This window comes from Cetorhinus maximus, chromosome 22, assembly GCF_964194155.1.
Source record: "Cetorhinus maximus chromosome 22, sCetMax3.hap1.1, whole genome shotgun sequence".
NCBI classification, from domain to species: domain Eukaryota; kingdom Metazoa; phylum Chordata; class Chondrichthyes; order Lamniformes; family Cetorhinidae; genus Cetorhinus; species Cetorhinus maximus.
Genome location: NC_135900.1, coordinates 26888150 through 26903032, shown reverse-complemented (window position 1 = coordinate 26903032; position 14883 = coordinate 26888150). Strand labels below are relative to the sequence as shown.

General features: G+C 38.5%; 1 protein-coding gene across 2 annotated transcripts in view; it reads left to right on the top strand.

The window, feature by feature from the left end:
* Window positions 1-12011, top strand: part of grip1 (glutamate receptor interacting protein 1) — a 379336-nt gene extending 367325 nt beyond the window's left edge. For both annotated transcript variants that reach the window (XM_078567971.1, XM_078567969.1), the window contains 5 exons: window positions 8746-8899; window positions 10062-10173; window positions 10726-10962; window positions 11353-11499; window positions 11631-12011. In XM_078567971.1, coding sequence (XP_078424097.1) covers window positions 8746-8899; window positions 10062-10173; window positions 10726-10962; window positions 11353-11499; window positions 11631-11870 — 890 coding nt within the window. In that variant the 3' untranslated portion in view covers window positions 11871-12011. The remainder of the gene's footprint in view (window positions 1-8745; window positions 8900-10061; window positions 10174-10725; window positions 10963-11352; window positions 11500-11630) is intronic.
* The last annotated feature ends 2872 nt before the right edge of the window (window positions 12012-14883 follow it).

The following is a 14883-nucleotide window of genomic DNA, read 5'->3' as shown; positions in this document are numbered from 1 at the left end:
AGTGCCACTCTTGGTTTTCTTTTCGTATGCTCATGACACAATTAGGGTGTAACTTCCAGGTTTATGCATTTTTTTTTCATATCTTCTAAACATTGGAATGCTAATTCAATCCATAGGGATTTACCATTACGTCAACATTGAAGTCTGATTTGTTAGGACATTTACTAGGTATGTATTAGGGTAAGTAGTACAATATCATAAGCAGGATATATATATTTATGAAAATATGCAAACCTACTTATTTATTTTTAAAATGTAGAAACAATACAAACCACAGTAGAGAAAATACTGTTGCAGTCACATGAGATTGTGGGATCTTCAGACCAACATCAAAACATGTGGATTATGGTCCTAACACTGAATTTAGATACTGCCTGTCCCATCCCAAGGCCTGTACACACAATAATCAATCCTTTCCAAAACATTCAGTGATCCATGTCGAAAAGGGTTAATGATTTTTTTTTAACACCACTGCACACTCAACTGTTATGATACATGAGTTATTTGGGCTTCACTCCAAACCAAACTGTTTTGTATTGAAATCCCCAGACATGTCAGATCTGTGATAGCATTTGTATTGTCAGATGGTGGTGTACTCTCAGATGCTGCTGTACTGCTCCTGGAATATAATATCCTGGCAATACTGCTATTCATTGCCGAACTGTGAAAATATTTACAAAAATATTATTTTGTACTCTCTTTTATCAGAGGCTGTTTACAATTTATATCAATGACTTGGATGAGGAAACCTAGTGTAATATATCCAAGCCTGCTGATGAAAGGTGGGAGTGTTAGCTGTAAGAGGATGCAAATAGGCTGAAAGGAATATAAACAGGTTAAGTGAGTGGTCAAGAATTTGCAGATGGGAAATGTGAAGTTATCCACTTTAGAAGAAAAAATAGAAAAGCAGAACATCTTTTAATTGGTTGACACTAGGAAGCTTTGATATTCAGAGGGACCTTGTGTCCTTGTACACAAATCACAAAGTTAAGATGTAGGTACATCAAGTAAGTAGGAAAGCAAATGGTATATTAGCCTTTGTGACAAAGGATTGAAGTATAGGGGTAAATAATTCTTACTATTGTTAGGGCCTTGCTGAGACCACACCTGTAGTATTGCGTCCAGTTCTGATCTCGTTACATAAGGAAGGCTATATGTGTCTTGGAGGCAATGTGACACAGGTTCACTAGACTGATTCCTAGGATGGGGTCCTCTGGGATCGATTGAGTAAATTAAGCCTATAATCCCCAGAATTTAGAAGAATGAGAGTTGAAACATATAAAATTCTTCAAGGGTTTGACGGAGTAAATGCTTAGAGGATGTTTCCCCTGGCTGGAGAGTCTAGAACTGGGGGTCACAGTCTCAGAATAAGGGGTTGGCCATTTAGGACTGAGATTAAGAGAAATTTCATCATTAAATGGATTGTGAATCTTTTGGCATTCTCTGCCTCAGAGGGTTGTGGATGTTTAATTATTGAGTATATTCAAGTCAGAGATCAATGGATTTTTGAAAATTGAGTTGAAGATAACATGAGAAGGTGGTTTTGAGATAGAAGATCAGTCATAATCTTACTAAATGCTGATGCAGGCTCAAAGGGCTGAATGGCCTACTCCTCCTATTTCTTGGCTCCAGGTGCCTTGGGCTTGGTGATAGCATTCGTTCCTGAGTCAGAAGGTTTAGAGTTTAAACCCTACTCCAGACAGCCTTTGCAAGCTCTGTCTCGTAATTCTAGGTTGACATCCCCTAGGATACTCGAGTCTGTTGACCCATCCCATCATATGTGCTTTGGAAACCCTTGCCCTGGAGGACCAACAACCCCACCTGTTGGTATAAAGATGGTATGGCTATGGAAAGAGTGTTCATGTCACTCTCTATCATACTGTTAATTAGCCTGTGAGTCATTCCGCTTGTGTATGCTATTCTCTGAGAGAAATGTGCGAAGATACAAAAACAACAATGTGATATAAGCATCTACTCTGTAAGATATTTTGACACCAGACACTCAAATTAGCACTTTAAATCAAAGCATGATTTTTTTTTTATCAAAAGGGACTCAAATGTGCATCTAATTTGACCCTTGCTTTCAATGTGCAGTGAATAGTTTGTGACGTGCTTGGTAGTTGGCAATAGGTTATTCAGTATCCGGGAACCCTTCTGTATATTTGTGGTATTTACACTGGTGATTGAAAATAGATGAAATTACATGAGATGTCTAATATGTATCACCACAGAAATGGATAGAGAGGTTTGCTAGTCACTCAACAAGTGCTAATTTATTGTTTCCAAACCCATGATATTAAACTGGGAATTTAGCTTCCCAATGTAATCAGTAAGTTACCAAGAGAGGCATCATGTAAAAGACAAACACAAACAGGATTACCACTGCTCCCAAAGCAGTACAGCATTAATGGTTAATTTTACACTGCAGATGTAAATTCTCCATTCTCCATTCATCTCAACTTCCCAATGTTATTGATGGTTTGTCTGTAAAAACAAAAAAAGACATTTACTTTTGAAGCATAATAGAAGACAGCATTAGCAACGGTTTACAGTCATGTTCAGCAATAGCTTATTGGAGATACTTACTGCAGTGTGTTACCAAATGGGCGAAGGGATGCCCCTGTGTTGACATGTATTAGCAAATCTCAGCAAGTGTAGTTTAAGAGGCTGCTAAATATGCCCTGTTTTTGAAGTGTAGGGAAAGGAAGAATCAATCTGCACTCCTGTACCTGATTGTTAAGTGTCCTCTGTTATGAAATATATCCATGGGGGTATCAAGCTCAGCTATCTTCATTTTGAAATTCCAAAGTTCCTGGAATCAGGGATCCCCCACCCCTACCCCCAAGAGCACTGCCTCCAGGAGCTTGGGGAATCAGCCATTTAAACATCCCACTGCAGTGCACCTCCCCACCACGGCTGGCTCTGTGACATTACTGGCTGTTGTTGGAGAAGTCTCCAGCATCAGTGACATCACATGACCGTCACCACAGATCCATGATGACGTGGATCAATCAGCAAGGGCTGGAGTGTCGTGGGTGGGGTCTCAGCAATCTTAGTGGGATAGGAGGTGTAATTACTGCAATGGGAAACTTGAGAGTGCAGGCATTGGGAAGAGACAGAGACTTGGGAATGAAGGATCAGGAGATGGAGATTGGGGAATGGGGATGCTGGGAGAGGTAGCAACAGGGAATTTGAAGGAGACTGGTATATGAGGTGGGTATGGGGGGCCAGCATTTTATGTAGTGCTAGGATTTCTATAACCTTTTTTCTGTTGGAAAAAAGTATTGATTTTACAGAGATAACCATCTATGTATGCCAGTTTTAAAAAAACTTATTTTTAGTCATGCTTTTGTAACAGAAATATAATCAAACTAAACTAAGAACTAAAGATTGAGAGTGGATGATATGAGTGTCAAAAATACAATATTGTAGATCCTTAATTTTCAAAGAAACCTCCTCACTTCTCTTCACCAAACTGAGTGATGTGTTAATAATTTAGCCCTGTTTGATTCAATCAATTGATGCTGAACCCTTGATGACTTTCAAAGCAATAACACAGTAGCATCTAGACATACCAGGTCACGCATTTATTCCCTTCAAGTATTTTCTAATTTCCAGATAAGGCAGGATGTACTTGTGCACACCCCACCCCCCCTCCAACCTCATCCCTACCCTGAGCAAGCTGTCTCTAGGCCTGTGGTCTTGATGGCTGGTCGTCTATGACTGGTGAAGAATGTTCTGTTTGCCATAAGCCTTCCTAATTTAATTAATTGCTCCTTGCTTTCCAAGCATTCTTCCTGACTACTGATTCCATTCTGAGGACATGTTTAAGATTATGCTGAAGGCATTTCTTCCACACCACCCTGCCAAGCTTACAGAAGCGAAGTCAAATAAAAGATAAATCGATAGGATAGATTAAAGCATAATGACTACAACACTATTATTTCTCCTAATAAAAATGTTGAAAGTAGACTCTGCAGGTTGCACAGAAAAAGTGTTTGGAGAATCTCCTCAAAACTGGTGAATAAGTAGCTATCACATGGTATATATACCAGACAGGAGCAGGGGTCCCATAAGAAAGCATGATTTTTAAAAAAATTCCCCAAAACTAATTAAACATTGACAAGTTCCTACACCTTATGAGGGAGCATTGAATTACATGTCAAATATTATGTGACTTCCTATTAGTTCACAGCTTGCTCTTTTAGAAAATAAGTATATTCAAAATCCACAAGTGCATCAATACACCAGACACTAGTAAATTTCTAGCTCAATAACTCAAGATCAAAGCAATAAGAAAAACTTATTTGGTGATGATCGATTTACGGAGCAATAGTAGTGGCTGTTAGTTGGCTGGCTGAATAATAGATAAGTAGGTGGAGGCAAGTTCTCTTAAGAATTCTGATCTTTACAAATTGAGTTTAAACTGATTATTAAGTAGCTCGATAATATCAATAGACTCAGGTGATTGAGAGAAAAACTGCCAGATGAAATTAAACGACTAGTTTCTTATTTGTGGTGGTCGTACTCCAAATTGTCACTAATTACATCATTGATCAGAATGCCAGAGCAACAGAACTGACATAAATGTATCAGGGACAGCTGAGATATAAATTAAGTTGATGTCATGAGAGATAGAAAGCTCCATATTGAACTACTCTGATTAGACATTTCTAATGTGTAAAAAAAACCACCCCAGGGATGCACTGCACACTACCAGGTAAAAATATATAAATGTAAGTTGACTAAACAGGAAAGCTGCTGGAGCAGATTTTTGTCTAGACTCAGGGTTAAGATGCAGGAGGGCAGTTACGCACATACAAATTAGGAGCAATAGGCCATTTGGCCCGTCGAGCCTGTTCTGCCGTTCAATAAGATCATGGCTGATCTGATTGTGGCCTCAACTCCACGTTCCACCTACCCCCAATAACCTTTGACTTCCTTGTTAGTCAAGTATCTATTGACCTCTACCTCAAAAATAACCCTGCCTCCACCGCTCAATGACCCTGCCTCCAGCGCTCTCTGGGGAAGTGTTTCAAAGACGCTTTTTGAAAAAATTATTAAATACAATAAAAATTCAATGAAACATGTCCCCTCATGTGACTGTATCATATGAGATGGGACATATTTTTAATTTCAAAGGAAAGTTTTTATTTAATTTGTAACAGCTTTAGGAAACTTCATCCCGCTCGTGGATGAGGTTTCATAAAAAACATAAAGGCCACTTGGCCTTTTCAGCTGCCTGCCAACCATAAGGTTGGACGGGCAGCGTAAAATTCAGATTAATTAGGTCCTTAATGGCCTTAATAGGCCCTTCAAATATCGGCAGGCGCGCAGCCGACTCTGGCGTGCGCCCACCGAACGAAATATCACGCGAATTCGCAATGACATTGGGACGCATGCCCGACCTCATCATGTGTCATTATACGTTCCGGCGTGTCAGGCACGTACCCACACGCTGAATGTAAAATTCTGCCCCATGTTTGAAACATGTTGGAAAAATGAGAAAAATAAAATGTATTTTATGTTTGTAGAAAAATACCCATATCTATACCAGTTAACATAAACTAAGGGTTTATACAGAGAGTATAAGAACTAAGACACCTGGGGTTCTTAAGCACAAATCTTGGGAAAGTACCAGGTCAAGTTGATGAAGCCTTTTTAAAAAGCATATGGCATCCATGGCCTTGTAAATGGAGGCAAACTACCAAAACAGGGAAATTATGTTAAACTTTTATAAATCACTGGTTAGCTGGGCACCACACTTTAGGAAGAATGTCAAGGCCTTGGAGAGGGTATGGATGAGATTTCCCCTAAGGGTACTGGGGGTGAGGGACTTCAGTTATGTGAAGAGAACTGGGCAAGCTGGAATTATTCTCTAAGACAAAGTTAAGGAGAGATTTAATGGAGGTGCTCAAAATTATGAGGTGTTTTGTTAGGGAGTGTTATGACGTGGCAGATGATGTGCGCCAGGCGGACCAAATCCACAAGGGAAGCTTGGTTGCATAATCACAATGGTTTTGCAATTTGTATTTATTACAAGATATATGCACTGAGTTCAGAAGTAACAAGTCCACCAAGACCTTCAGAGATTTTTAAATTTTTGATTAAAATATTTATTAAATATAGAAGATTTCAAGCACATACATAAGACTACAATTACTTATTGCTATAAGAACTCCTAAAATTCCTAATTAACCTGACCCCCAGTTACACTCCCTTTAAGGCAACAGTCCAGAATAGATTTCAGATTTAAAACAGAACCAGCAAGTTAAGACAATACCCTGAACAGTGGAATTCCAAATGCTTTTCCCCAACTTCAGTTTCGTTATATAGCAGATTTATGCACAAGTGCTGGAGGCTTCATTAAAGCTATTTCACACACTCCTGTTAGATCTTACATGGCCTTCTGACACATAGCCTTTCATTCTCCTTTATATATGTTTCTCTCTTTTTAATATGTAAATTCTATTGTTCCATATGTCTTTGAAACTGTAACTTCTTCAATATAAAAACTTTCTTGTTGCCAATATTGTCAGTAACCTTTGGGAAAAATAAATACATTCCTTAGCCTTGTTTATCTAATTAGTTGTAAACAGCCTAAGATCCCTTTGAAATCCAAATCTCTTCATTTATCTAAAAATGCAAACTCCCTTCACATTTTACATGCTAAGTGGCATCCATGTTTACCCGTTAGCATGTCAAGCACTTAGCTTCTTTTGAAGATTTAAAGCTTGCAGCCTACATGACTCCAGATGTAATTAAATCACACAGACAGACCCAACTATACTTTCCCCCGCCCGCCTCCAATAAACCTACCTCACAATAAACCAGAAATATGTTCACAGGGACAAACATTTCTCACTAGCAAGAGGGTCAGAAGGCAGAGAACACAGAGTTTAAAAAAAAGCTAGTGAAGGGATGATATTTTTAAGCAGTGAATTCTGATATGGAACATATTGCCTGAAATGGTGGTTTAATCATTTTAAAAGGGATTTCGATATTTACCTAGAAAGGAAAAGTTTGCAGGGTTTTAGGGCAACAGCAAGGGAATGGGACAATAGGACAGCTCTTTCAAAGAGCCAGCAGAGATACAATGGGCTGAATGGTCTCCTGTACTGTAGGTTCTATGAAAATAAATTTTCTGCATTATACTTTGTACTAAGTTTAATAGATTTCTATTTATCATAGATAACAAACTTTAATCCCTACTGCAGCATTATAGCCTGGCTGGATGAAATAATTAACTTTTCTCTGTTTAAATATTAATAATATTCAATTGAACATTCATTGAGCCTCCCAGGGGGAGGAGATGGCGTAGTGGTATTGTCGCTGGACTAGTAATCCAGAGACCCAGAGTAATGCCCTGGGAACCTGGGTTCGAAACCCACCATGACAGATCGAATTTGAATTCAATAAAAATCTGGAATTAAAAGTCTAAGGATGACCATGAAACCGTTGTTGATTGTTATAAAAACCCAACTGGTTCACTAATATCCTCTAGGGAAGGAAATCTGTCGCCCTTACCTGGTCTGGCCTACATGTGAGTCCAGACCCACAGCAATGTGGTCGACTCTTAAATGCCCTCTGAACAAGGGCAACTAAGGATAGGCAATAAATGCTGGCCTAGCCAGTGATGCTCACATCCCATGAACAAATATTTTAAAAAATCTTCACCCCCCACCTCCCCCCCCCCCCCCCCAAAACAATAAATTATGACTGTTGGAAAGCTCATTTAAATACCAAACATTCTATTCATCAAAACATGTGACCTCACTTTATAGTAAACGTGTCCAGGAACCTGTCATTATTAATATAGACTACACTAACTTATCTAAAATTATATCTGCTTGAAACATGTAATGTGTTTTGATTGATTAAACATCCCACCCAGAAGCATTTCCTTCAGTGCTTTCTTGTCATAGCTACAGTTCAAAATTTCTTGCCTTCTGACTAAGTCTTGACTGCAAATGTGTTCTCTGTACAATGAACTGCTTATAATTTTGATTGCACCAATCGAATACTAGACATTGCTCTTAAATTTACAAATGAGTTTGGTGCATTCCAGACTTGTGTGCAGTTCCAACTAATTAATGATCTGTTACAACTCCATATGGTTTGCATATCTTAACCAAGAGGTGACCGAAGATATTACCCCTCGCTATAAAATATAATTTTTATAAGTAAAATTCACTGAATAACTTGACTAAATCGTTTATGCTGTACCATAACTATCAAAATTGTATTTCACAGTAAGGCTTTAAGTAACCTGGCATTCATTCGCTATAATTTGGGGTATTTTTAATTTTATAAATGGATGGGTTAATACTGTAATATCTCATTGTGACAAAGCAACTGTTCAATTGTAGAAGTGTTATCCAATGTATAGTTTGTGAATGTGATTAAGTTTTTGTGGCAGAGTGTGATGTTAAACCCAGACCACAGTATTTTGCTGGAGTGGAAGTAGTTTACTAATCTGGATAACATTAACAATCAATGTAAATAAGGAACTTCGACAGATTTGTGTATTTCTTTTGGTTAAATACCCTTTTTTGGTCTGTGAGGCACTAAGATTGAATAGTCCCTCATAATTATTTTGATTGTGTTTCTTGCCTTCTCAAATTCCTTCATTGGTCCACACCCAAGATTCTGCCTAATGTTTCAACTGGTTTTGAATCTTTTATCAAGCATTCCTATATTGTCTCTGAAATCCTAGGCTTGAATCTCCTATGATTCCTTTCTTAGGTCCTTCTGGATATCAAGCCTCTGGCTACAGCCTTCACGCACACGAATGGAGAAGTGCCAAACTAAGTTTTTCACCTACCAGCAGGCATAATAATAACCCATATCATGAAGTAGCATTGAGTGACGATGAATGGGATAGACCCACCACTAGTGGGTGAGTTGTACAATTCATTTTTCAGTCAGAACAGATGCTGCAAGAAGTTATTTTCCCCTATGCTACGGTTTGGTCTCTTTTTCTTGAAATATTTCATCTGTTAGAAGAACAACTTCAATAATGAACAGGAACAACTTAATTTTGCTCATATTCCAACACTGTTGTGAATCAATAGATGGGCTTAGTATTGAGTTTTTATATTGTAAAACTGATTATGATCCTTCCAGGATGTTGATGGAAGGGGCATGAAATGTCCCTCTAACCTGGATCATGATTTTCATCCTAATAGAGGTAGAAACCTGGTAGATCTGATACTATAAGTTCACATTGCAAGCCTGACTGAAATTCTTAAATTGGTTGCAAGTGTAATTCTTAGCACACTCAGGATTGTTCAGCAAGTGCAGCCGAATCACGGAATCACATCTAATGTTAGACATATTCTGAGTTTTGCAAGCAGGTGTTGATTGAGTACGGTCGGTACTCTGTCTATTGCAGAGATCTGTCCTCCACAGGCAAAAGGAATATGTCAATACATTGCACCTTTTTTTAAAATAAACAAAAGCACAGGGGACAAAAGCTCTCTAGTGTATTTGCCATGGCAATGTCTCGACCAATCAGGATCCCTGCTATACAATCAGTATAAGTTTGTGTTCCCTTTGAAATTGGCATTCTTGCAAACATCCTAGTACAATTTGAAAAGCTTCAACAGCCTGTCTCCTCCTCTTAGCAACACTCAAGTTCTGTATTATCAAGTAACTATCTCCTAATTTCAATAGTTTACAAGGTTAGTGTGGATAATGGCTATAATATATATGCTTCTGTGGCATTACCCAAAATCAGCTGATGATTTTTTTAATATACAAAATTATAATCATCTGACTCCAACTCCCTCGCCCCTGGAACCATTCTCATAATTTTTTTTCTGCATTCTCTAATACCTTCACATCCTTCCTAAAATGCAGCATCCAGAATTGGACACAATCTCCAGTTGAGGTCAAACCAGTGTTATATAAACGTTCATCATAACTTCATTATAGCAGATGATACAGTACAGCAAAACTGAATGTAGTTTCTCTTAACATTTTAAAAAAGATTCTTGGACTGTAAAAACCTGCACGTTTTTTAATATATGTGTATACTATTTTCTTTGAACAAATTTCAGTTATGTAGGTGGTCATGATGGATTAGAAGCAGATCAGGAAGAAAGTTTCTGGTCCCAGGCACTAGAAGATTTGGAAACCTGTGGTCAGTCAGGAATTCTGAGAGAATTGGAGGTATGAAGTCTTGCTATTTCCATACATATGCTGTCACCCTTTCATAACAGTAATATTGAATGATTTAATATTTCATCCAGCTTTTATTCTTTAGCCTATATATGGTCTTGATAATTACAGGAACCTAGCTCCTCTTTAAAGAAGGCTGGCAACCAAAATCAACTGAATTTGAGAAACTTGGCTATATTGGTACTTTTTTTGAATGTTGAGTGTTGGTGTGAGGCAGTAATTTTTAAGATTATAGAGTTTCTAATATATACAACATTTTTGCTTAAAACTTACTCAAATTAACAGCTCAGTATTTAACAGTAGATAGCTATTGCTTTTTAATCCATAATAACACAAGACTATGCATACATAGTAAAATAATGTTGATACAATCATCATTCTGCCCAACTAATGTTCTGAGTCAACTCAAAATTTTTAAAAGTGTGAACTTAACACTATACATTCCAATTTTCATAACTCTTACCCACCATTACTAATAGAGTTGCCTTTTCATTTCATTTTCCTGGACCCTGAACTTTACAGTTTTGGTATTTAATTCAACAGGCAACAATCATGTCTGGGAGTGCAATGAGTCTAAATCATGAAAACAGCCTGGGTCAGAGGCCGCTGGGAAGACAGTCAAGCTTCCAAGAGAGAAATCCTGTCAGGGCACATTACACCCAGGCTTCCCGCAGCAACACTTTACCGTCAGATGGTGGGAGATCAAAGTTGTTTGCTATTAGAAAAATCAAGCAAGAAATGAAAGAAATCATGTCACCAACACCAGTGGAGTTGCACAAGGTTTCAGATTTCATAAAATATATTTATTCTAATCATGCTTCTGTGTTTCTTAATTCCATTTTGAACATTTCAGTTTCTATAATGGAATAAATCTGAATTATCAGTTTGACTGATAAAGTGATTAGACTAGCAAAACTCATTTCCCTGACTTGTAAAACTAGACTTGAAAGTCATTCTGTGTTGTAATTTAGTTTTAAACAGAAAGGCCTGATTATTCAAATGATATGTCTGATGGCTGCACAATGTTACTCTGTACTGTTGATACCTTATCCGTAGAAGCTGTTTTAATGGAACGTGGCAAAAACCAGCACACTACTCAAATAAGATATATGCTGTACATTGATTCTGTACCAAGTTGGAAACATAATACCTTCTTGAAATCTTTCACAGGTAACACTATACAAAGATTCAGATATTGAAGATTTTGGATTCAGTGTTTCAGATGGCCTATTGGAGAAAGGTGTGTATGTCAACAACATTCGCCCAAATGGACCAGCTGCCCTTGGTGGTGTCAAGCCCTATGACAGGTTGTTACAGGTATATCAGATTCAACATTTTATATCTGTTCTTATTCCATATAAAGCACAAGAAATAAAACTTAAGGCTGTTCGCATTTCTTGAAAGCAGAGACTGAAAGGATTGGTGATAGCTTTATTTCCTTCCAACAGGTGAATCACATCCGTACCAGAGACTTTGACTGCTGCCTGGTGGTGCCTCTAATTGCAGATTCTGGCAATAAACTTGAACTGGTCATCAGCAGAAACCCTCTGGCCTTTCAGGAGGTGCTCTCTGTAGATCAGACATCACAAGCAGGAGAATGGAGTGAGCAAGACGACGCTCATGTTTTTAGGCAACAGAAAGGAAGACTTGGTAGTACAGACATACAGGAAAATACAAACACATTGTAGTGCAAGGTATTCAGTCCAATAGACTGAGGTATTGTGGATTTTCAATGGTGCTAACTCACTTTAATATTCATTTGTGGAACACTCACCTTTTCAGTCATTCATTCATGTGTCTCACAGGTTCCAAGCACACAGATTTCATAAATCAGCAAAAACCAATCTTTTTGATAAGACCCCCTCCCCTCACCACAAATGACAAAACTGTGAAACATAACTAAGCCAGTCTATGCAGGGCACAGCTATGAAACAAAACCTGTGCATTACTATGCCAAGAGTATTTTTTTTTTTTCCTGGTGATTACTGTCCAAATTCTTTAAAAAAAAAAAATCTTTTTATGCTGCCAGCTGGTTACTGGACAAAAAAAGTGCTGCTTAAAAACTGTAAAATGAACCTTTTTTTTAAAATTAAATTGAGAATTTTAAATTATATTCAAAAACTACTGATGCAGCACACAGTCTTTACCCCTAGTTAAGTGCATATGTTTTATTGAAAAGTTTAAAACTGCACAGACAATTTATTTTCAACCAGTCTTCTATGTATTGGTGTTTGGCCAAAAGCTTTGTTCCTATTGCTATTAGCCGTTAACTGGATTCTCGTTGGGAAGCAGTGATAATCTTGTAAATCATAGAATCGTAGAAAGTTTACAGGGCAGAAAGAGGCCACTTGGCCCATCGTGTCTGCACCAACCAAAAAACAAGCCACTCCGCCTAATCCCACTTTCCAGCATTTGATTTGAGGCTCTGCAGGTTACGGCACTTGAGGTGCCTATCTAGACATCTTTTAAATGAGTTGAGGGTTTCTGCCTCTGCTACCCTTTCAGGCAGTGAGTTCCAGACCCCTACAACCATCTGGGTGAAAATTCTTTTCCCCATCTCCCCTCTAATCTTTCTACTAATCACTTTAAATCTATGCTCCCTAGTCACTGCTAAAGTAAATAGACCCTTCCCATCCACTCTATCCAGGCCCCTCAGATTCTCCCCCTCAGCCTCCTGTTCCAAGGCGAACAACCCCAGCCTATCCAATCTTTCCTCGTAGCTGCAATTTTCCAGTCCTGCAACATCCTCGTAAATCTCTTCTGTACCCTCCCTAGTGCAATTACATCCTTTCTGTAATGAGGTGACCAGAACTGTACACAGTAGTCAAGTTGTGGCCTAACTAATGTTTTATATAGTTCCAGCATAACCTCCCTGCTCTTATATTCTATGCCTCGGTGATAGAAGAATTCCATTCGCAATCCTCCTTGCTAATAACCCTGCAGCCAATTTTTTGTGTTGTCTGCAAACTTCTTGATCATTCCCCCTATATTTACATCCAAGTCACTAATATATACCACAAAAATCAGGGGACCTAGTACTGAGCCTTATGGAACCCCAGTGGAAACAGCTCATCAGCCACATAAACATTCATCAGCAATTACCCTCTGTTTCCTGTCACTGAGCCAATCTTGTATCCAGCTTGCTACATTCCCCTGGATCCCATGAGTTTTTTTAACCAGTCTGACATGTGGGAACTTGACAAAAAGCCTTGCTAAAATCCATGTAGACCACATCAACTGCACTACCCTCATCAATCCTCCTTGTTACTTCAAGAAATTCAATCACATTAGTCAGTCACTATGTTCCCTTAACAAATCCATGCCTTTCTAAGTGATAGTTTCTCCTGTTCCCATAAAATTGATTCCAATAATTTGCTCACTACCGAGGTCAGACTGACTGGTAATTATTAAGTCTATCCCTCGCTCCCTTTATAAACAAAGGTACAATATTAGCAGACCACCAATCCTCCAGCACCTCACCTGTATCCAGTGAGGTTTGGAAAATGATGGTCAGACCCTCTGCTATTTCCTCCCTGGCATCTTTCAACAGTCTGGGGTACATTTCATCCAGCCCTGGTGATTTATCCACTTTCAAGGATGCTAATCCCCTTAATACTTCCTCTCTCCCTATTTTTATCATATCCAATGCTTCACATTGCTCCTCCTTAACTACAATGTCTGCATTGTCCCCTCTTTTATGAAGACAGACACAACGTATTCATTAAGAACCATACCCACATCCTCTGCCTCCACACACAGGTTTTTGGTTTTTTTATGGCCTCTACTCTTTTCTTAGTTATCTTCTTACTCTTAATGTAATGATGAATTGAAACATCTTTGGGTTCTCCTTCACTTTGCTTGCCAATATTCTTTCATGCTCTCTTTTTGCTTTCCTAATTTCCTTTTTGATTTCACCCCTCCGGTTTCAGTAGTATAGAGTTCTCGATGTCTGACATCAACCTTCCTTTTCTGCCTTATCTTACCATGTAAGCTCCTTGACATCCAGGGGGCTTTAGATTTGGCCATTCCACCCTTTTTCTTTGTGGTAACATGTTTACTCTGAACCCCATAAATCTCCCCTTTGAATGCCTCCCATTGCTCTGACACTGATTTACCTTTTAAGTGGCTGCTTCCAATCCACTTTTGCGAAATCATTCCTCAGCTTAGTAAAATTGACCTTGCCCCAATTTAGGACTTAAACTCCTGTTTTATCTTAGTTTTAACATAATTATGGAAAAGGACAAACTGAATTGTGATGACTGCCACTAAAATGCTCTCCACAATCACTCCTTAATTTCCTAAAACTAAGTTCAGAACCGCACCTTCTCTTGTTGGGCTTGCTATATACTGGCCAAAAAAAGTTCTCCTGAATGCATTTTAATAATTTTGTTCCCTCTTTTCACACTAAAACTATCCCAGTTAAGATTGGGGTAGTTAAAATCCCCTACTATTACTGCCCTACTGTTCTTGCACTTCTCAGAGATTTGCCTACATATTTGGTCTTCTGTTTCCCTCTGACTGTTTGGGGGTCTAGAGTACACTCCCAGTAGTGTGACTGCCCTTTTCTTTGTTCCTAAAATCAATCCACATGGCCCCAATTGATAATCCTTCTAGCATATCATCCCTCCTCACAGCTGTAATTGCGTCTCTAATCAAAATTGCTACCCCTCCTCAATCCTTGGCTCTGATTTCCAGTAATAC